Genomic DNA, 24,705 nt, shown 5'->3' on the forward strand with positions numbered 1-24,705 from the left:
CCTCCTGACAAGGTCAATAGTTTGTATTTACCAGATAGTCTAAGACGTGTCCTGTTTTAGAATGCTATCACCCCCAACTTTGTTCTTGCGTCCAGGTCCCATCTATGCAACTTCTACCTTCTAAGAAGGCAGAAAATATGTTCAGATATTAGTATCTGCTAAAATCTGTCTGAAGGTCAAAGAACACCTGCAGTTAATTTGAATAGTGCTTTATTAGTACTGACTTAGTACTGACAGCCTTGAAATCATCACCCAGCTTCATCTTCAATCTCCCCATCAGTTTCAGTAATACTCTGCATTTCATCCCCTTTTCTGATTCTAACCTGACCTCATTCCTCGGTATTTGCTTGCCTCTTTTCTGCTTCTTTCTCAACTCCAACAAGTTATCAGGTACCAACCACGATCCTAACTCTGGGCACAATGTCCAGAATACAAAATACACGATTCTTGTTTTCAAGTTTTTAAATTCCAGAGCTGTTTCAGACACTTGTTAGAACTTATCTCTACACTAATCTGCTTTGAAGATTTACTTACAGGAACTTTAAACCAAACTTTAACTGTTCCTATAATCCCGTTCCTTCGGTACTATTTTTCTTGGGTGTCTTGAACAACCTAATAGGCCTTCTTGAATTCCCACAGGTATGCTTCATTTGGGGCAAAATTTCCACTTACAAAATTCCATTACTCTGCTGAAAATCTGTTAACTCCTTGTGGGGGATACAGTTCAACAGAAATATGTCTTAAGGGATGTGATCTAGTCCAACCTTTAATACCTTACTAACTTTATACCAGTTCCTTAAGAAGCTATTCTGATCGGCACTTTTTGTATGGGACTGGAGTATTCTAATTTCTCTCCTTTGATTTTCCTATTGCTAATATTTCTCATCTTTTGGAGGGGATGGAGAATACATGGTTTATGTGGCTCAGTTTGGTCCTTGTGAGTAATGGGACTACAGGTGTGTTCCACAACACCTAGCTCAATGTCTCCTCCTTCAGGGAAGATAACTAGTTCCTTTCCCTCACGACAGATTATAGGGGTACCATAGGCTCATTCTCTATTATTCTAATACCCCACATAAATCCATATACTACGATAATAGATCTGCAATTCATCTGAGTCAGAATCTGATTTTATTTAAGCGTTATTCTCTACTAAATACTTTTATGCTAGTTTAAAAAAACCAAATATTCTATTAAATGCAATGTGACTATGAGGTTTACATCTTCCTAAAAATTAAAAAAAATCAACATAGCTGCTTGGTGGGGGAATATTTCTGGAATAAAGACAATACAGGGCAATACAAGGCAAAGGGTGACATTGCCCAAAAAGAAATGCACTTTACCTGACTTATATAACTGTAAACACTCTGTACATAACCTTTATAATCACAATAATTGTTTTTTGGCAATACAGGGAATGATTCTGACAGTCTAGGCAAGAAATGCTTGGGGCTGGGAATATGGCCTAGTGGCAAGAGCGCTTGTCTCCTACACATGAAGCTCTTGGTTCAATTCCCCAGCACCATATATATGGAAAATGGCCAGCAGGGGCGCTGTGGCTCAGGTGGCAAAGTGCTAGCCTTGAGCAGGAAGAAGTCAGGGACAGTGCTCAAGCCCTGAGTCCAAGGCCCAGGACTGGCTAAAAAAAAAAAAAAAAAAAAAAAAAAAAGAAATGCTTGTGATTCGGGTTAGTTATGACATGGAGAGAAACCACGACTGTGAATACAAGGAGAGGTCATGGGTTGGTTATTAGGATAACATCAAAAAGTCTTCAAGCAGAGACTTCACTTTCCAAGATAGGCAAACCTGGTATAGCTAGAAGATGGTGCATATGGAAAGAACAGATTTGGATATAAGACAATCTCATTACTTTACATATAATGAAAAGTCTGGTATTGGTACTGATAATATAAAAATACTAAACTCTACAGAACAGAGCAAATCATCCAAAGTAGAGAACTATGACAGAAGATCAGGTTCTGGGAGAAGGGGTGAAGTCAGAGATAAAGCAACCAAAAAAGGCAGGGAAACACACACACACACACACACACACACACACACACACACACACACACACACAAAGAAAAAGAAAATCATGAATATTGCAAGGAAAGAGTCATTAACCCCTATTGAAAGTTCCTGTCAAAGCAAATAAAGGCTTAAAAAGTGCCAGTAGACATGATAGCAGAGGAGGCTGGTAATCCTGATGATTTTTAGGAGGGATACAGGTTGGAGGTCAAAGGATGAAAAAGGCAATGCTAAATTTTAAATTTTTATCAGGAAAAATTTTCATACTTGTGGAAGCAAGTTAAAGCTTCTCAGGGCTTGGGCACTATCTCTGAGTTTTTGCTCAAAGCTAGTACTCTTACCACTTGAGCCACATCACCACTTCAAGCTTTCTTGCCTGGGTTGGCTTTGAAGCACAACCCTCAGATTTCAGCCTCCAGTGCCTGGTGGTTATTTAAGTTTTGAGATTATTAAGTTCTTGAAATGATTTTCTTCCACTCAATGGCTAAGGAAGACAAATGGTTTTAGGATTCTTCCAGGAAATTATGATAGAGACAGTCTGGGGATTTTTGCAAAAGAGGGTATAGAACAATGGAATTCAGTCTCTAAATTTAACAATCTGAGAAGAGATCACAAATTGTTAGCAAATGGTACTTGTGGTAAGGTTAGTGGATATACTTTGAGCAGGAGACTAGTGGTATCAATATTTCATCAAGTGGTAGTGACAGAGGGTAAAGTGAATAAACATGTAACAAATATACAAGCATAAACGTTTGCAAGATGGAGCTGGGAAGGTGGCTTAGTAGTAGAGTGCTTGCCTAGCCCTGGGTTTGATTCCTCAGCACCACATAAATGGAAAAAGCTGGAAGTGGCACCATGGCTCAAGTGGTAGAGTGCTAGCCTTGAGCAAACAGAAGCCAGGGACAGTGCTCCTGCCTTGAGTTCAAGCCCCAGAACTGGAAAAAAAAAGTTTGGAAGACTAGCCAAAAGCCAGGCTGAAGGCATAGCTTTAGGTGGCAGAGCCATGGGCAAGTAAGCCTAGCAGTGTTTAGGACACTGAATTCAAACGTGGGGTGGTGGTGGTAATTAGAGAGTAGGAAATAGGAAGGAGGACACAAATACCTGGAAAGGTTGCCAGGAGCTTTGGTGCACAAAGAAGGAAACGGTTTTGGTTTGTTTGTTGGTGGCGGTGGTACCAATCCTAGGGCTTGAATTTACAGATGTGAACCACTGGTGCCTGGTAGAAGACTGAATTTTTAAAGTACACTTAGTTGGCATCCAACAACTATGACTGAATATAGGATGATATTCAAGTCATTAACCACCAATGCAGTACAACAGTCTACTGCAATGATTAAGGAGGCCAATATATCAGCTGTTTATAAATAGCTGATGCAGCTTAGTACACAACTAAATGACAAGTCATTTTAGATCAGCATTTCTTAGTTCCCTAGAGTACTAATTCAGTGGGATATAGTATTTATTAACTTCAAAAAAGAACAAATGGGGGCTGGGAATATGGCCTGTGACAAGAGTGCTTGCCTCGTATACATAAAGCCCTAGGTTCGATTCCTCAGCACCACATATATAGAAAAGGCCAAAAGTGGCGCTGTGGCTCAAGTGGCAGAGGACTAGCCTTGAGCAAAATGAAGCCAGAGACAGTGCTCAGGCCCTGAGTCCAAGGCCCAGGACTGGCAAAAAACAAAACCAAACCAAAAAGGAACAAATGTATTCAGTCAATTTAGTCTTGAAAATTTCCACTAAAACAGTTCATATGCTTTTTTCATAGAACTTTTCAATCTTCAATATGCTAATGGACACTAGATTCTTTAAAAAGGAGCTATTAGAACATGCAATTTAGAAAACAGCTTTGATCATAACTCAATTCCATAGCCCTGATATAAAAAGTTCTGAGAAAGGCTGCTTCAGAGTGCATTACTTTCTAGCATCTCCTATAAACACTGTTGCTTTTGCAACTCCATTAGCACTATTTTTATTCTGCTTCTATCAGTTTTCTTGCAAGGACTTAAAAAGTTTGCTAATTTCACTTATCCAATCTTCATACTTTACACAACGCCAATTATCTCTAAAATTAGTGTCTGGCTAAATTACTCAACCTAAATATTTTCAATAACTTTTCTTATTTAAAATTTGTATTTATCTAAGCCTTTTAAAACAATTAAGCCTTACTGAATTTAACACTGACAAAACTTTAAAAGAATTAATGTAAGACAATGATGTAACTAGCACAATTCTGAACTGTGGGTGTTTAGAGGGGAACTTTTTTTTCTTAATCCCAAAAGTTTGAGCAAATTAAGGCTGTGGGAAGAAGACATTCCAAAGACAATAGACTAAGGAAAAGTATACCATGGAAAACATAATTTAGGATGTTTTAATACTTAGGTATTATACTCCATATCAAATTTTACCAACATGCTATCCTATAAGCTCATTATTTTCTATTCCATGCTAAAAAAGCCCACTTTTCCATAATTATTTTGAGCACACATTACCCAGAATATTAAAAGAAAACAAAAACCCAGCACTCAATTTTGGCAAACTTTCTAAAACATGAGAGGAGGACATTTATAGAAATGTTGAGTGGTCAATTTTCTTCAGCTAATAGGAAAGTAAAGAAAGGCACCAATGCATCGGCATTTTCACTTGTGGTTTGTCATTATAATGATCAAAAGTAAATCTACTTGTTATTGTTTTGTCAACTGCCTACCTTTTTTTTTTTTTTCTTGCCAGTCGTGGCAACTGAACTCAGGGCCTAGGCATTGTCTCTGAGCTTCTTTTGCTCAAGGCTAGCACTCTACCGCTTGAGCCATAGCGCCACTTCTGGCTATTTTTTGTTTACATGGTACTGAGGAACTGAACCCAGGGCTTCATGCATGCATGCTAGGCAAGCACTCTACCACTAAGCCACATTCCCAGATTAACTGCCTACCTTTCTTAAAAGCAAGGTCAACTACTATAAAAACAATCAACTGTTTAAAAAATTAATATTTTGTTACTGTTTAGAAAAAGCATTTATTGGGGTTGGGAATATGGTCTATTGGTAAAGAAAAAGCATGCATTAATCATCCTTCAAAAAACTTTTTTAATTTTAATAACAGTGGCCCTACCAAAGTATAGGAATGTTAATGTGTCAAATTTTATGCATATTGAAATAAACCCTCAGGAGGCCATTCAACATAACCCATGGTGCCTTACAAATAAAACTACAATACTAAAACTTAAAAAAAAAATCCAAAAGAAAATAGTTCACACCTTGACCATGCTTATTTATTCAGAGTACCAGCAATTTCAGTTAAGTGCTTCATTTGTTCTGCAAATCTGATGCTGCACAGGGAATATACATATTTTTGTATTATCACAATATCATTAATATCTCAGGCTAATAATATTGTGAATGTAACTGTTTCATAACACAATGTAAAACAGCAATGCTTCTATTTGTGGCAAACAAAAAGTAAATATTCAAAAGATGTCTTCTTTTGTTTCTAGTATTAATTTTAGTTGGATATTAAATGAAGGCCATTAATTTTGCTAAAATAACCTCTACTTCTGGCCATAAATCCACAATATAAATATGGCAAATAAAACTAAACTAGAACTATATAATGAATAATCAAAATAATCAATTACAACTAATACTGTTCTTGAAGACTGATCTAATGAAAAATGTATCATTAGATATGCTGAGAAAATACAGACAAATCTGTACAATCTAACATCTATCAACAGTAAAATCAAAACATCCAACTTCCTTATAGAAAGTGTTTCATCAATGTAACTATAAATGTTAAGGATTCTTGCATTTTATAAACACAAGATGGGCTCACTTTGATGATACCAATTTCAAGATTTATAAAAATGTTTAAAAAATTCTTTCCACAAAAGTTTATACAGTTTAAAGCTATACACCAATCTATGAATCTCAAAAAATGGAGGGGGGAATAACCTTAATAGTTCACATGTATAAAACAAGAAATGAAATGTGATTTTATTTAAGGCAATACTGGGCTACTTCACAAATCACCATCTCAAATATTTACACTGCTCCACACTACTAGTTTCTATCACATTCACAAAGGGTTTCTGTTGTTAAAATACCAATGTTTAAAATTTTCAATGTAGTAAATTCTTTATTCACATTTCTATTAGATTTCATGGTCTCATAGTAACTATATCCAATTAGAAGCAATGGGGAAAAAAAGAAAAGTAATCTGTACTATAGGAAACTACTAAGAGTCTGCTAAATTTCACACACCACCCAAAAATCCTGGATGGCTAATTTACAAAACAGCAAAGTGTTGATATGATGTGCCTACTTTGTGAAACAACCTTAAGATCATATTTAAGATATATGTTTCATGTAAAAAAAAAAATCAATGAGCTATGGCAGTTTCTATTTTTAGTTCAAAAAAGTTCTTAATTTAAAACAATAAAAGTTTAAAAAACTTGATCACTTAGTTAAAAATTAAAATTCCAAATATAAATGTCTTATTTAATAGTTTAGACTTACAGACTGCTGGTGGCAGCAAATGATTTACAATAATAAATATATACAAAAAAGGTATCTACAAATAAAGAGTACTGTTATACATGAGCAGTGACATGGTGAAACATACCAATCACACAGAATTCTGGCTAGTTCATGATGAAAAGGGGCAGGGATAGAAATCTGAGGTTTAACTCAAATGTTTACAATGACTGAAGCATTAATTCTGTTCCTCAAGTCCCATAGGGATAAAAAAAAAAGTTCTACATGACTAATGTCATGGTTTTTTTTCTTCTTTTTCTTTTTCTTTGGGAAAAGGGTAAGTTAATTCATATCAACAACAACAAAAAAAAGTTCACAATTACAGCATGCTTGATGGCTTCCTATTTAAAATAAAACTATAAATGATGTATTATTTATAGTACATTAGTTATCAGTACTGCCCTCGGCCTGTGGCTTTACCCACACAGATTTCTTTCATGACAGACATGTCTAAGTCATTTGAATGAACTTCAAGTTTTTGGAGACTGACAGTAGGTTTCATTTCCTGAAGCTGCTTTAGGACAAGCTCAGTGTAATCTTTTAGAGTCTTGTCTAAAACAATCTTTACATTATCACTGCACTGAAGTTGTGAGGGATTGGCAAACTGTACAAAGATTTCACTTTCTTTACAAGAACATACATGATTTCCACTAGTCACAGCAGTCTTATCAGTGTTTTTCCTTGAATTTGAATGAGAGGTTCTTTTATTTCCACTATTTGGATGGTCTTTGTCAGCGTTTTTCTTCTGCTTCACTGCAGACTCTTCAAGAAACTTCAGAAATGATACCTCAAAGCCCATTGGCTTAAATGAGCTCCAGTCAAAAGATGCAGGATGCTCCTCAGTGGTCTGAATCCCAACAGCAGTTTCTTCCTCTTTATGCGTGCTACCTAGCTCAACTGCTAATTCTGGTTCCGTTTTCTCCACTTTCCTTTTTTTATTTTGTGAAACATTTTTTTCTTTATTAACTCTTTTCAAATTACCCGCTTTTTGTCTTTCTGACTGGCAGGGATTATTTTCCTGAAAATCATTATTTATACTTGAAGAGGGATTAGCTTGCGTCTCCACATTTGTGCTATCTTCATTAATTAATTTTGTAATAAATAATTCTGTCAGCTCATCCATTTCATCTTTTTCATTTTTTTCAAATTCCTTCTGTGGAACGGTAATTGTTTTTGAGCTATCACTGGTCTCTGATACACAGATGTCAGAATCTTTCACATCATTCTTATCACCTTCTTGCTCACAAGTTTCCTTCACTTGTGAGTTGTCACAGGTTTTGAAGACAATAAGTAGATTGCGGTGTTGTGATGTAAATGCCTTAGATAATTTATGGCATTTGTAATGTCTAATTATATTGCTTTCACTTGTAACAACTGAAGTACATCCCTTTATCATGCATGGATACTGGGTTCCGAATCTGCTTGTACATTCAGACAAAGCATCATTCCGAGCTTTTATAGAATACACATGTTTTCCACGTTTCAGAGAATAGGGTTTATTTTCTTCAATCTGCACAATCTTTGCATTTTTGTTTTCTAAATTACTTTTTTTCTTTCGTTTGGTCTTGGGCATTTTGATTCCTTCCTTTCCTGATCTGTTGTGTTTTGTTCCCCGATGTTTAGACTTTGATTTTTCTTGGTTTGCTTTGCTTGACATATTTTCCTGGCCAGTTGTTAATTTTCTTGGCCGAATCAAATGAGCTTTGTGTTTGTCGTTATGCTTGTTAAAAATGTGTCGGAGGAGATTAGATCGCGTTGCATACATCCTGTCACAGCCTTCACAGTCACATTTGTATATGCCATCATCTTCTGTTTTACCTGTCCTTGATCCAATTCCATGGTCTGCCTCAAGATGAATAACATAATTCAAATAGGTTGTAAATGAAGACTTACACTCTAACTGGTCACATGGAAATTTGCCAACATCCACAGAAGCAGTCATACTTTCAATTTCCTCAGGAGTCATTTCATGAAGTTTCATATAGTGCTGTATCAGGCCAGTGATTGCTTGGAAAATTCGTGAACAGTCACTAACCTGACATCGAAATTCTTTCATTATTTTAGTTTCAGTTTCCTCACTTTCTTTACAAGCCTCACTTTCCTCTTCAACCTCTGCAGAAAATGCAGGAAGATCTGATTTGTGTACAGCCTGGTAATGAAGAATCAAGTTCTGCTGTATCGTAAAGGCAGCGAAGCACCCCTGGTGAACACAACGGTAAGGTCTGTATGGACTATACCTGGTTGGAAGTTCAAGAGACTGGGATGTTGGCTTCTTGCGCTTTTTCTCTTCCCTTTCTTTTCTATGCCTTCTAATTTTCCGAACTTTGGTTTGTATGTTTGTGAGAGAATGTGGATTAAATGGTTCAGACATGACTGTAATTAATTGTGAAGAAGCTTCTATTTTATCGGGACTTTTTTTTTCTGTAAGTTGTTTTTCTGGGACCAATGTAACATTACTGAGGGCATTTTCTGTCTCTGATCTCAATTCTAAAGCAGGCTGGAATTCCCTTTTATTTTCCTCTGTTATAGCTGGCTGTTTATTCACTTGTGTAATTCGTGAGGCTGACAAACTTTCACTCTGAGCTTTTCTTCCATAAGGCCTTTTTATTTTTAACTTTACCATTTCTTCTGTTGTAAAATGATGTACCAACTGACAGTGTGCCCGGAGATTAGAATTTCTTGTAAATGTTTTTGTACATGTAGGTACTACACATTTAAATGGAGCAAATTTCAGCTGATTCTTCTTAATTTCAAGAATCATCTCTGGAGTGTATTGATGGATTTTACCATAGTGCTTAAATAATGCATCTTTTGTCATGGCACTGTAGTTACAGCCTTGGTTTTGACACACAAAAGGTTTATTAACTCTCTCAGTAAACTGAATATGTATCATTTCAGAAACTGGCTGAACTGTAACGTTTTGAATTGGTTTAGTAGGGGAAGTCGGTGTTACTGATGTATTTATTAGTATACACTGGGTTGCTGGAGTGGATAGGTCATTTTCTAATTTCAATTTTTGTAAGCCTTCTAAAATTTCTTGTATTTGATCCTCCTTACGCAACACTTCGGACTGTGGAATGTTACTTTTAGTTGGCATGACACTCATTAAAGAGGAAAACTGAGAAGAACCAGGCAATCTGTTATTCTGTACAGGGTTTACTGAAGGAAGCTGAATGCTGTAATTCCCTTGAGCATTCTGTGATGGTTCATCAGCACCCTGAGACCCACTTTTCACCTCAAGTATTTGAGAATTCATAGCAGTTTTAATAATTTCAAGAGTCTTTTCAAAGTTCTGTATAACATTATCTTCAGAAATCTGCAAATCAGAATTCACTGATGTGCATGAATTCAAAGCCATCATTTGAGAATCACCATTTTCAGTTTTTAAAGTTAAAGGGGCAAATACTGTATGAGCCTCAAGATTTGTTTTGAAATTCTCTTTTATATCAGTCACAAACTGATTGTCAACATTATTCAACTTCTGTGTTACATTTTCCACCAAACCCTGAGGTTCACAGTTTGAAATAACATTTGAATGAAGGTTGGTAGTAGGGATCTCAGTGCTCTTTGCTATAAGTCCCATTGTTGTTAACTCGCTTGCTACCAAGCTTTGGGAAGCATTAGGAGCAATAAGTGGAGGAGCAACTTTCTTTCTTCTCTTAGATGCACTGTTTCCTTTTTTATTTAAATGACTGCATCTTGCATTTTGTGGGCCACTTATAACTGAAACACGTGAACTGTTACTATTAAGGTTTTGTGATGGCCCAGTAGGATTAGTGAATGAAGTAGAGCACAAACCATTTTCAGCAGTCTTTAGTAATAAGTCATTTGTAGGAAAAACAGGCAAACTGCCACCTTCCTCGATAGTGGAAACTTTGGAGTTTGGTGTCCTATTCTGGTTGGTGAGCAGAGTGTTTGTGTGGCATACAGTCTGCAACAAGGTTGGCCCAGCTGGATTTGGCATTACCGTTGCATTTACTTGTGCTGCATCTGAGACACAACCTGTTCCAACAACCTGAGAAAGCATCTCGGCACTCTCAAATGTACTGGGAATGCCAGCAGTTTCCAAAGCCTGCTTAATAATTTCACTTCCTTCTTGACTAACATTAGTATTAAAGTTACTCACGCCAGATCGAGGAAATGTATTTGGTAAAAAGGTTGATGAGCGACTTTCAGCAGCAAGGAGCTGCAGGAATGATGGATCTTTAAAACACGTTTCTGGACTGAAGGTAGATTGTTGAGGCTGCTGCAAATTTACTGCATTTGTGGAGAGAATCATGCTGGCAAGAAGCGAAGGCTGTCCATTATTCTGCAGAAGTTCTTGAGCAATTTCTGCTCCATCCAGTGGTTTACAGTAAGATCTCTTAGATAAGTGTCCACCCAGTGACCTGGGGTTAGTAAAAGCCCTGTAACACCTGCTACAGATAAATTTCCCATCTCTGATAATTGCAGGCCATTTAGCCCTTTTGTTGTGCTTGGGTTTTCTTTCCTTCCCATTAGGGCCCCGCCCCCGATCTTGTTTTACTTTCTCAGGTGCACACTGTTGAGCATTGGTATTCCTGAAGTCATTTGCAACAGAAAAAACTGCATTTTCACCACTGCCCCCCTTTAGAAAGGAGGAATTTGTGTTTCCTTCAATCTGTGAAGAATAATGGTTTGTATTACTTTCCACTTGGGAAAAAACAGAGTTGGTTCCGCTCTCTGCTGGTGAAGGGAAGAGAGACATGGAGCTACTTTCTGCAGGTAAAGGAAGAAAAGGATCTGAGCCACTGTCAATATTCAATGGCAAAACTGTTTTGGTTAGATCTTCCATTTGTGATGGCAAGGTAGAATTAGACAAACTTTCCATTTGAGAACATAACACATTACCTTGTTCATTTTTATCCTGAGAAGAAATATTTGGATTCATGACACTTTCCACTGAGGGTAATAATGGAGTCGACACATTTGCTAAATGAGCTGGAAAAATGGAAGGTGAGACATGCTGGGTGGAACAGGTAGGATTTCCGTTGACTTTGGTCTGTGGTGTGAAAAATGCTTTATTAGAGCTGCTCACCTGTGAGGGCAGAAAATGAACCAACTTTCTGTTATTTGGTGTATTCAAGTTGTCTGATTTTGAACCTTTTTTACTTTTGCGCTGCATCTTAAATGCAGCATACTGGTCAGGGTGTGCTGTTTTCATGTGTTTCCCAATACTCTGTGATGAGTTATAGGTTCGAGTACATCCCTCCACCTGGCAGCTGAATTTCTGAACTGGAGCTTTTGGAGGCACTGATGGAGTTCCTAATGGACTATTTAGGTTGGGCTGAGATGGAGCAAATGTTATACTTTCTAACGTTTTGAGAGGTAAATTATAAAGACTGGATGGTGCTTTCACATTATCTCCACATTCAAACTTGGAATTTGGCAAATTGTTTTGAAATCCTGCCTGGTTTTGCACAGAAAAGGTCATCAGACTGTTAACTTGTCTTTCTAAGTTTTCAGGGTTAAGGTCACCTATTTTAAGGGTTTCTGAATTCATTAAAGAATTCTGAGCAATCTGGGATTCATTAAAGCTATTTTCTTCTTTTCTTTCTTGGAAACCTGGATGACATAGATCATTGCAAGGGTCTTTAGCTGGTATACATAAATTTGTGACCAGTGGCTCACCAGTGCCTTCCACAGTTGAGTTTTCTTGCTTTCCAAAGTTATCTTCTATTCCTTGATTAAGAGACACCTTGATGGACACAGCTACTTCACTAGCCTGAAGCAGAGTAGTAGTAGTAGTAGTAGTAGTAGTAGTAGTAGTAGTAGTAAGGTTTTCCAAGTCATTTGACAACTGTCCATTAGCTTGCCTGAGTTCAGAGATAGAGATGTGGTCTGGTTTGACAGCTGATTCTGCTTTGCTTTTATCCCAAACATTACCTGTATCTACTGGTAAACAGTTCTCAATGTTATTTTCCAAAGGAAGCATTGATTTTTCTTTCTCACTATTCTCTTCTGTGCTTTGATTTACTCTGGAAAGCTGAATGGATTCTCCTGATGAACCAAGCTGATCTTCAGGAGGTAGTACTTTTTCAGGAGTACTATGATCATCCAGGTGCTTTTCTAATTCACTCTGAGAACGATACACTTTACCACAACTTGTGAACTTACAAGTGTAGGTATTATAGTGCTGTGCTTCATGATCATACAGTAAATAAGCTTCTGAAAAAATTCTGCCACATTTAGGAAACATGCACTTTGCTCTAAAGACTTGATGCTCCTTCCGGTGGGTTAAAAGTTCTGCATAACTATTAAAACCAGCCTTACATTTCATCTGTATACAGATGTATGGTTTACTACCACAGTGCATTTGTAAATGATCATTGAGATGAGTAACACTCACAAAGTGCCGTCTACAGTACTGGCAAATTACTTTTTTGCTTTGCATTTCAAGAAAGCGCTTGGCATCTTCATTATCTTTATGCCCCTTTACATGCGCAATTAAATTTTTAAAGTACTTAAAGCCCTTTTTGCAAAAACTGACAGGGCAATTAAATTCATTAACAGGTACTGGTTTCTGGACTGGGATTGCTTCTGGCTCGTAAGATTTATCTTTGTCATCATGCTCATCATCTGAACCATCATTATCATTAAATACTATAAAATCTGTTGAATAGAGACTATTCTTTTTTATAGGCCGCTGTTCCTGCTTAGCAACAGTATTAGTCTTCTGGTTCTCATGGGTGGTTGTGATTTTAGGAGGCCGTCCCAGTCTTCTTAATGGCTTCATAGCTGCTAGTCTCTCTTTACTAGATTGTTTAACATGCAATGTGACATGAGGAACAAAAGTTTCTTTAGAATTAAAATTCTTTGCACATATGGGACAACTGTAAATTCCATCTTTGTAATGTTTCTGAGCATGCCGTACTATGCGATGTCCAAGGAATTCTTTGTCACACAACACACAATACTGCATATAGGCCTGCCAATTCCTAAACCTAGCAGATATAAATCCCCTCTCTCTTAATTGTTTTATCTCTTTCTTTTTCTGCTTGTCCTCACCAGTGTCTTTAAGAAGCCCAGAATTAGCACCAACTCCACCAGAAAGTCCATTCACAGATGCTCCTTTACTCTCTTCCTGGTAGTCTACTACTTTCTCATATGCTTCGCTATCATTTAATTCATCGATTGAAGACACAATGGACGCTTCCTCTCCCATTAGTGCAAGACACTGTCGTTTTAAGGTTTTCCAATCCCAGAATTCTGGATCAAAGGGCCACTGAGTTTTCAAAACAAGTAAGAGCTCACAACGCAGAGAATTTGGTATAGGAAGATTCTCTTCATCATACTTCTGGTCTGGCTGGTTATACAACATTTCCACAGCATAATATGCATCTACTGTGGGCTCAATCAAAAATTCACTCAGTTGACAAGCGCGTTTAACTTCCAAATCATCAGGTAACAAACAAGAAATGGTCTTGCAAATTGATATTTTCACTTCTGTATTTTCTGTAGATTCCAATCGAAGAGCTTTTACACATAGTTCTATACAGGTAGCAAGACCAGCTCCTTCAGTCTGTGAAAAACAAACAGAAAATGTTAATCTAGACTGATCAGAACAGATTTTTAAATTTGGTATTTAAGATCAACATTTTTTTTCTCAAATCTTACCACAGAAATATAGGAAAAGATGCTCTTTCTAAAGCACTGAAGCATATTCTGGTGTGTGGTTGTGTATAAAATAAACTTCACAGTACAGCAGACACAAACATAAGCACTGGAAGCTAAGAAAAAGACCTAGGTATGAAGAATTCCTTTTATGTCAAAATAGCACTTAAATTTTGTAACATTGCTGGCTTTAAGTGAGATCAAATGTATACACACACTACCTAGTAAGAATTTAATGTCTCACACATGACTAAAAGATCAATAAAAGTCACCTTTATCATTAAGCTCACTTCCTTGCAATCCTTCCAAAATGTAATGCTCTTAGTAAGAAAACTGAGAAAGCCCTTAGATTTTCCAACTTGTTAGTAATGGAAAAATTTCTAGAGTAGCAAAGTCAATTGTTTATTGAGAGAGAGAGAGAGAGAGAGAGAGAGAGAGAGAGAGAGAGAGAGAGAGAGAGAGAGAGAGAGAGAGAGAGTGTGTGTGTGAAGGAGGGGGAGGATCCTAGTGTTAAAAGAATCTACTTTATGGCTAAGCTTGCTTAAGAATGAAGAAAGCAGGGTTCGTTTTTTTCTTAACTGACATCTGTAACTATTGTTTATTAGCTAGCAATTATGAAGGTAAGAGTCACTAGAAAGATGCATGGAATAAAGAGATCAAATGGGTTTTAAAGGATAAATGGGAACATTCTACAAGAAACCAGCCAGCCACAGGATGTGGCCACATTCATGAACTAGATTATTTGTGATAGAGAATTTTAAAAAAGAAATGGTCAGAGGCTGAGATCTGAGGAAAGTCTGGGGAACATTCACAATTACTCCCAAAAGCTGAAAGGGAGCTGTAACTCAAGAGGTAGAGTACAGGGCTTGAGCAAAAAAGCTCTGGGACAGTGTCTAGGCCCCGAGTTTAAGCCCCAGCAGCATCAAACACACACACTTTAAAAAGTACAGAAAACTGAGGTTTTGTATTCATAGGCCAAAAAAGAAATAAAGTATTACAATAAAAAAGTAGCATATAGCTTAGATATGCTTGTAAAAAAAAAATTGAGAAGGCCAAACTCAGTGTCTCAGTGCTACAGTCTTAGCTACTTGGGGGGTGAAGACAAGAAGAATTGCAGTCTAAGGCCACTTGGAGCAAAAATGTTAGTGAGACCCTTTTCAAAGATTAACAACTCCTACGTTTTTCATAGGTTCAGGCCCGAAATCCCAACTAAATGGGAGGCAGAGATAGGAAGATGATAGTGCAGTCCAAGCCTGGCCCCAGGGAAAAGACAGACGTGAAAAATAACTAAAGGAAAAGGGCTATAGGCACGGCTCAAGTATTAAGACATTTGCCTACTAGGACTTAACTTTCAGAAAATGTAAGGACACAAAGATTAGGAAAAATAGAATGGATAATTATTATCTAATGATTATTTTACTGTTATTACTACTTTGGGGTTTGAAATCAGGGCCTCATTCTTGCTTGGCTTTTTATTTTTTTGTCAGCCGTGGGGCTTGAACTCAGGGCCTAGGTGCTGTCCCTGAGCCTCTTTGTGCTTAAGGCTAGCACTTTCCCACTTCGCTTGAGCCCCACAGCACCACTTCCAGTTTTTGAGTGGTTAATCTGAGATAAGTGTCTTATGGGGACTTTTCTGCCCTAGCCTTTGAACTGTGGTCCTCAGGTCTCAGCCTCTTGAGTAGCTAGGATTACAAGCATGAGCCACCAACACCCAGCTTTGCTTGGCTTTCTTGATCTACTGGCACTCTACCACTTGAGCCCACGTCTACAGCCCAGCTTTTTGATGACTATTTTGGAGGTGGAGTCTTGTGGACTTTTTCTGTCCACTCTGGCTTTGAATCATGACCCTTTCTTTCTAGCATCTGGAGTAGCTAGGATTACAGTGTGAGCTACTGGTGCCTGGCAGTAAGCCTATTTTAAAGAGCCAGAAGCCGATAGCTAATGACTGTAAATCCAAACTATTAGGAGGCCGAGATCTGAGGATTGAAGTTCAAAACCAGCCTGAGACTGAGACTCTTATTTCCAATTAACCAAAAGCCAGAAATGGAGTTGTAGCTCAAGTGGTAGAGCAGTAGCTTTGAGCACAAAAGCTCAGAGACAGTACCTAGGCCCTGAGTTCAAGCTCTAGGATAGGTGTGTGTATGTGTACACACATATATGCGTGCACGTGCACACACACACACACACACACACGAAAAAGGACAAATGGAAAACAGGTGGAACCAACTGGCTACGTACAGCTTTCACATAAACCTCCGTGGTTATTTTAATCTACTTTCAGATAGATCTGAGCTATACAATTTTTATAGCCAACCATTCTCACCTGTTACATGCCTCGTCACACATGTGTATACATAGTGTGGGAAGGGTGAGGGAAAGGATGGTAAGGGCTCAGGTCTAGTTCTTCACATGAGAGGGCCCGAGATCTTATCTCTAATCTTCACATAGCTATGTCCTATCCCTATGTGACTATTACAACCTGAGCTAGTTAGTTACTGTTCTAGTCCCCATCAGGCTAGGCAAGACTGAGCACTCTTAGTTTGTTTTCTGCTCTAGTTTTTAGGTTCATCTTTATCAAGGAAAACCTACAGATTTCCCTAATACTCCTGTGATCTCAGCTGCAAAAATAAGATACTTAAGTTTTATCTCACAAGTATTTGTGGCTGTTTGGTAGTACAGGTTTTGTTTTTTCTTTTTGTGCCAATCCTGAAGCTTCAACTCCGGGCCTAGGCACTGTTCCTGAGCTTTTTTGCTCAAGACTGGCACTCTACCTCTTGAGCCACAGCGCCTCTTCTGGCTTTCCTTTTCTTTTTGTGGTAGTTAACTGGAGAAAAGAGTCTCACAAACTTTCATGCCCAAGTTGGTTTCGAACCAGAATCCTCAGATCTCGGACTCCTGAATAGCTAGCATTACAGGCATGAGCCACCAGCACCTGGCAAGTACAGGGGTTTTTAGACTACATAATCTGCCATACTGCTAGCAAGGAAATTTAATTTTACATTTCTCTTTATACTTTTTAAAATTCTTAGTAGTCAAATTCCCAAAGTAATAAAACACCTAGTAACAAAATGAAGAACAAATATTCCCATTATTTTGTGTACTACTTTCCTACAAGGTAAGAGCAAGCCCTTCCTTTCCAATTGCATTGTTCTTCTGGATCAAATGTATCACAGGATTAATAAGAAAATCATTGTCTTAAGCAATTTTTATTTTTTAAATCACTTGAAGTAAGTAGTATTGAAATAATAATTTTTGTTAATTTTAAAATAAGAAAAGATACCATGTTTATTCTTACCTCTGAATTAATAACTTTAATCAGGAAGAAAATGTGATATACAGTCTTTGTTAACAAAGAAAGTTGACGACACCTCTCTAGGTACACTTGTATTGATGGTTCTACCCTTTGTTGTAACTTACTCCAAAAAAGAGTGAGTTCCCTTAAAAAAAAACAACAAGGTTAAGAGATAAGTTGGAGCAATAATGTAATAATATGCCAGTCTTATAACTATTTGAAAACTGGTTTGGTTTCCAATGATACATGTGGAATGCAAGATAACGTTCTGACTTTCGAAAGAACAAATATTTTATTGATCAATATTTTTTCAGTCCCAGAGCAGCACTTATCTTTTATTAAAAAATCATTTAACATTTGCACAAGTTATAGAATAGTAACTCTGATTTGTGAACATGCATGTGCAAGTGCACATAAGTATCTAGAAGTGAAAAATGATTTTTTAAAAGCACTTTTCTAGGGCTAGTGGGGGTATTGCTCAGTAGTACAGCATTGTCTAGTGTATGTGAGACCCTGCTTCAATCCTACCATCATATAGAAACAAAACTCATTCATTTGTCTTTTAAATTAAAAACAACCAATAACACTATTTTTGATGCAGAAAGGAATCATGGTCGACACAGAACATAGAAGAGACAAATCTGTGTTACAATAGTAAAATAATCTTTTTTAAAAGTGAGGACAGTTGGGGTTTGCCCCAATCTTGGGTTTGCTAGGAGGTGTGCCTCCAGCTCTTCTTCTACTCATTACTTTTGAGATAAGAAACTCACTGCCATGCATGTGACTGGACTGTGATCCACCTAGTTTCCCTTTCCACCATAACTGGGATGACAGGTACATGTCACCATGCTCAGCTTCTGTTGAGATAGGAATTTCCTAAGACTTTTCTGCCTGGGCTCAATCTCAGCCTCTCATACAGCTAAGATAACTGACACATGCTACTGAGCCATCTGGGTGTTACAAGGTGTTTGCCTGGCTGGCTATAAACCCAAATCCTCCTGATTTCAGTCTCTCAAGTAGATAGAATTACAAGTGTGAGCCACCACTGCCTGCTTAAATAAATTGTGAAAACAAAATTAACTTTAAAATTTATTTAAATGATGTAGTTTTTCATAGAACACAATATGACAAGGGTAATAAATCTGTCTCATTTTTAGTGTCCTATTTGTTATTTCTCATGTATCCTATAGTTAATTTTCAAAAAAAAATCATCTTCCTTGCTTCAGTATTTTCATCAAGTACATCTTTGATTTATAGGCCTTTATAACTAAATTTCTTGCTTTTACTTCTGCTCATTTTCTAGATTTTAACCTACTTGAGGACTTTCAAAATCTGTTTCTCAAGTCAACTCCTTTCACCTTTCTAGTTCTTTGTAAGCCTTTTCCATTTGATCTTTTCTGAAACCTGGAATCCACAGTCATGCCTCTATGTTTCCAGTCATGGGAGTCAGGCAAGAGGATGGCCCTAAAGGACCACACAACCTGTGATGGCATGCCATCACAGCCTCTTGCTTTCACTACATTCCACAGTCTTTGTCTAATGACAAAACTGCCTCTAATGTTTCTCAAAATGTGTCATGTTGTCAAGCAACGTGTGACAGTATATGAAAAGATGACTGCTCTCCATCTCAATTCACCATCTTTTTAATTTACAGCATGGTTACCACTGAGTTTTGCCTTTTTACTATCCTGGGAACGAAGCTTTGGTATTTCTCTCACTTCATGCCACATGTATAAAGAGGACTTTATAACTTCCTAGTAATAGTAGTCATTGACTGGTATTTTTCTCAGCTCTATATGGCTAACTTCCTTTCCCATAAAAGCCTCACTATCACTTCTCCAATAAAATGCTTCATACACATTAATGTATATGTCCACCTTCTATTTAAAGAGTCCATAGTAGATTGCTTTTGCTTATTTCCTACAATTCAGACCTTAATGTGTTTTTAAACCAATAGAGCACATTAATTTCTTAGTGCTTGTTTTCATACTATTACATCTACAAAGTCTACTTTTCATTAACAAATGATCCATAATTTTTATATTTACCTTTTAAATCAATCTACTCTATAGTGCCTTTGTATTTTTTCCTTCATAACATAAATCAACTGCTCAGCAAACCTTGTTTTAATTCCTTTGATTACACAACCTTTACTGACCTGCCCTATATTTTTTTTGTATGTCACATATCACTTGACAAGCATTTTAAGTGTCAGACTGTTATAAGCCCACTTTTCTATTGCATCATCATAATTGTTGTAACTTTAAAGATTAATAATGCTGTTGGCTGACCATATAAATTAACATTAATTAATCTAAGACAAAATAGCCTAAAAGTTCTCTAAATTAATAGAAGTCAACTTTAGTTGTGGTCTCCTAAACATTATATATAACAAATTTTGACTGTTGGAAATTTATCATACAAGAAAGTGTGAACTGAAGGAGACCACTTAAGAAGCTAGCAAAGGGGCTGGGGATATGGCCTAGTGGCAAGAGAGCTTGCCTCGTATACATGAGGCCCTGGGTTCGATTCCCCAGCACCACATATACAGAAAATGGCCAGAAATGGCGCTGTGGCTCAAGTGGCAGAGTGCTAGCCTTGAGCAAAAAGGAAGCCAGGGACAGTGCTCAGGCCCTAAGACCAAAGCCCAGGACTGGCCAAAAAAAAAAAATTAAAAAAAAAAAAAAAGAAAAAAAAAGAAGCTAGCAAAGTACAATAATTTCTCACTGTTAGAAAATGAACTAGATTTCCAAATGTAAGTTAACCAACTAGAAGTGTATAATATGCAGAAGAAAAAATACACATATTGAATCACAGCTGCTTACAAAGCTGAAAAGTTCTAGGGTGACATGAGATAACTTCAACATTTAAAGTTTTGTTGACAAGCTAGCATTACTGGTTTACTTGCTAAGGGATTGTGTGGCCAACAGAAAAGAGTTTTAAGCCCAAAATATGAACTACTTGATAGTTTTTATAGCACATAATATCTGAAAACATGATTTGTCTCTTGGTGAGGTTTAAAAAGATTTTAAAAAGTATTTCTAAACTATCTGATTCTCAAGACCAATTTTGTATTGCTATTTAACCAACTGTCCCTGGAAAAAGAGAATGAACTCACCAAGCACAGTACATATCTCCTTGCTGGAGCTGACGTGATAAAAATGCAGTACACAAAACAAGAGCACTTTTCTCATCACCTTCAGATTCTAAGTTACAGATCATTTCTAGTGCATCTTTGCAGTCAACTTCTGAAATCTAAAGAAAAAGGACACAGAAATGTGCCATAAAAGGGCACATTTTAAATATTAGAGTATTCCGTAGTCATAGTTTCAATTTTTCATTATATTTATGAATGATTTCATCAATAAAATGCCATTAACTCTCCTACTACCAAGTTACAATTGGTCATTACTGAGACAAAGACTAGGTTATAATTTTAAGAGATAATCTTTCTTCATAGCCAGTAAAATATATTAAGCATGACATGACAGACAAATAAATAGGGAAACCAACCCTGAGAATTTACAGAAGTTCACTAAATAACTCATGTTACTTATAAGCACTTGTTACCCATTAAATGAGATTCTTGACACTAAACAAGGAAAATTGCAGTATTTTTCTCCCTTTGACCTGATTTAAATATTGGAAATCAACCGATAGGTGAGTGTTATAATGGATAGACTAATAAGCTATCTGTTGGAGGAAATAAACATTTTATGTAGCTGTATCACTTTAAAAATAAGCTCACTTCAGTTTTCTATAACTCTTCCACTATGCTGCTTTTCATATAAATGCACTCAATTTCAAAGCTTTTCAATATTCATGAATATGTTCGTATAACCTAGATGAAGGCAACCTGCTTCATTTAATGATATACTACACTTATTACTTTTTTTAAGGTAGTACTTATTACACCTCATTTCAGTGATGTACTGTGTAAATTTCCTTATCATCTTTACAACCATTTGTTATAAGTGATGTGATAAACATTTCAAGTTAACAAATCATTTTGTGTTCCCCAGAATACAAAGACTACTTACCACACAGCACAATGACATATGGCAAAAAGGAGGAATGAAGATGGAACACAGACCATTAACACCCATGTACCACAGAACTGACTGGATCTCTCCTAGTTGGTCATCTTTCTCTCCTCATCAAATACTGGGTAAGCAAAAGTTTGCATAGGTATAAAATGTCAAGTGTTTGGGACTGAACAAGTGTTTATGCAAATAGATGATGCAGGTAATCTTAAGGCTTATCTTTGATAATGACAGTAAGTGTGGTGTGCTAATAGATTCAGAGGCTCTATCATATATATGAAATTGGACTAGAAAACATTAAAAATACTAAACAAAGGTTTGAACTGTGTAATTAATATCAATGATTTAAGAAAGCACAGTTAGCAGAAGAATAAAGACTAAAATCTAAGCTGAGTATGGTTGTTCACATCTGTATTCTCAGCACTAAGGTGGCCGAGGCTAAGGCCTAGGTGGTGAAACACTCTCAGAAACAGAGATTGAGCCTAGTGGCTCACACCTGTAGTCCTAGCTACTTAGGAGGCTGAGATCTGAGGGCTCTAATTCAAAGCCAGCCCAGGCAGGAAAGTCCAGCAGACTCTTATTTCCAATTAACCACCAAAAAAGCCAGAAATGGGGCAGCAGCACAAGAGGTTGAGTGCTACTTTTGAGCAAAAGCTCAGGGTAGTGCTCAGGCCCTGAGTTCAAGCCCCAGACAGTCACAGAACAAACACATCCCCTAGTAAAAAAAAAAAAAAGCCCCATGGCAATGCTTTTCCACATTTCAATTCCTCTAACACTTTCTACCTATAAACAACCTATAACTAACCATTTTTATCTATAAACTCCTCTATTTCGTTTAAATATAAATGACTGAAGAATCTGCATTTATAACATTCTTCATACCTATATTTAGATACCTTATCAAACATTTTATGTATATTATCATTCAATCATAATTATCAATCAGTAATTCAATATCACTATGCAGGTATTGTCATTCTCATTTTGTATATAAATATTACATTCAAAGGTGTTGCCGCACAATTTACAACAGTTAAGTGTTGGAGCCTTGAGTAAAATTACATGTGACTGACATCAAAGACCCAATCTCATTTCATCATATCTTTTATAAATGTTGTTCTAGTTTTAAACAATTACTCTGACATACTCACACAAACGATAGTAAATCAAACTGTTTTCAGTTGTTTTTTGGTGTGGGTACTGGGATTTGAACCCAGGGCCTCAAGTTCTCCACTTGGCATTTTTTTTTTTTTTTTTTTTTTTGGCCAGTCCTGGGCCTTGGACTCAGGGCCTGAGCACTGTCCCTGGCTTCTTCCCGCTCAAGGCTAGCACTCTGCCACTTGAGCCATAGCGCCGCTTCTGGCCGTTTTCTGTATATGTGGTGCTGGGGAATCGAACCTAGGGCCTCGTGTATCCGAGGCAGGCACTCTTGCCACTAGGCTATATCCCCAGCCCTCCACTTGGCATTTTTGCTCAAGGCTGGCTCTCTATATCCACTTTCAACTTTTTGGTGGCTACTTAGAGGTAGGAATTTCACAGGACTTTCCTGCTGTGGCTGGCTTTGAACTTGTAGCCTCATATTTCAGCCTCCTGAGTAGCAGGTGTGAGCCACTGGCTGTAGCACAACCTGGTTTTTAGCATTTTCATATGATATAAGTAACAGTAATAATAGCATCTATTAGTGCCCAGCTTCTTCAAAGAAAGTACTCATATCTACACAAGAGCTTACTGGGTAAACATTACTTTACAGTAAGTGTCTTTAACCCAAATGCTTGTGACAAGAAATATTTCAGACATTGTATTTTTTTACGTTAGATATTTGTAGGTAGGGACCCACATTTACACATGAAATTTTTGTTTCATATCATTTTATCTAGGTTTTGATTGTGACCTGTCACATGATATAAGGTGTAGAATTTTCTGCTTGTGGTGTTATCTCCTTCAACATAATAGGTTTTGGAGCATTTCAGACTTTAGACTTTGTGATTTAGGGGTGCCCATATTTACATACTTTTTTTTTTTTTAAAGAATAAGTTAAGCCACAAACACTTGGTGTTAATGTCAAGATATCAATTCAGGCTTAGCTTCACAGTCTTTACTTATTCCAGAATACCACATGCATAAGTGTAAATACATAGATAAATAAAACCTATTTCTTCAAAGACTGATTTTTAATTCAACCATATTTGTTTCTTTTAAAACCTAAGTTAATCCCATTAATGTTCACATGGTAAAAAATATTTGCATTATTTATGAAGAAAGATTTTCTTTCCTCAATGAAATTATCCTCTTTAGGCCCCATCACTTTTGGTAGTACTACGGGTTTAAACTCAGGGCTTTCATGTTTTCTAGGTAGATTGTCTACCAGTTGAGCCATGTCCTCTCCTTTATACTACAGTTTTTTATTTAGTTAATAAAGCAGTTTATGCATACAATGTATCTTGTCAATGTCACCCCTTTTGACCCATCCCTCCTCTACCTACCCTGTTCCCTCTTAATGTGTGGTACAAGTCAGCTTGGACCTGATCCTGTTTTTACTTCCTGCACAGGTAGAATGAGAGGTTTATGTCACCATGGTTAACATTTTTCTGTTGAGGTGGGGTCTTGTGAAATTTTTGCCTTGGATGGTCTAGAACCACAATTCTACTGATTTCAAATATCTACACAGATATGTATCACACTGTACCAGGTATTGGGGCAGATGAGGATCTCACAACCTTTTTGCTAGGTCTAGTTTTAAAATGTGAGCCTCCCAATCTTTGTTCTCAAGCAGCTAGTATTAAAGAGGTGAGTCACAGGTGCTAGCTTACTCTGTTTAAAAATGCACATTTTTGTATATATAATTACTCATGTTTATTTCCTCACATATAAAGCATACTTCAAACCTTTGTGATCTAGAAATAATGGATTTTTTTTTCCTTTTTTGGGGGGGCAGGTACCAATGCTAAGCAGGTGCTTAGTATCACTTGAGCCTCATCTAAGTCACAGGAATAGATGTTTATGAGATTACAAATTCATCTCTCCAACTTCAAGCTATTAAATCCTATGTTAAGATGACTTTCCACTAGAAAGTATGCTTCTCTGAGACAGGGCCTAGCCTTATTCACCTTTAATACTCCACTACCTAAAAAGCACATACTGTGTACTTAAGTTACATACATTTCAAAGGCTAATTCAAGAAA

The 24,705-nt window shown here is 37.0% G+C and overlaps 1 protein-coding gene across 3 annotated transcripts in view; it reads right to left on the reverse strand.

Annotated features, from left to right (window-relative positions):
• Positions 1–5,273: 5,273 nt before the first annotated feature.
• Positions 5,274–24,705, reverse strand: part of Znf292 (zinc finger protein 292) — a 74,895-nt gene continuing 55,463 nt past the window's right edge. For 2 of the 3 annotated variants that reach the window (XM_048353872.1, XM_048353874.1), the window contains exons 7-9: positions 20,599–20,735; positions 17,484–17,625; positions 5,274–14,096 (exon numbers count right to left, since the gene is read on the reverse strand). In XM_048353872.1, coding sequence (XP_048209829.1) covers positions 6,948–14,096; positions 17,484–17,625; positions 20,599–20,735 — 7,428 coding nt within the window. In that variant the 3' untranslated portion in view covers positions 5,274–6,947. The remainder of the gene's footprint in view (positions 14,097–17,483; positions 17,626–20,598; positions 20,736–24,705) is intronic. The other variant, XM_048353873.1, reaches the window with a different exon arrangement.

This window comes from Perognathus longimembris, chromosome 9 (assembly GCF_023159225.1).
Source record: "Perognathus longimembris pacificus isolate PPM17 chromosome 9, ASM2315922v1, whole genome shotgun sequence".
Taxonomy (NCBI): Eukaryota; Metazoa; Chordata; class Mammalia; order Rodentia; family Heteromyidae; genus Perognathus; species Perognathus longimembris.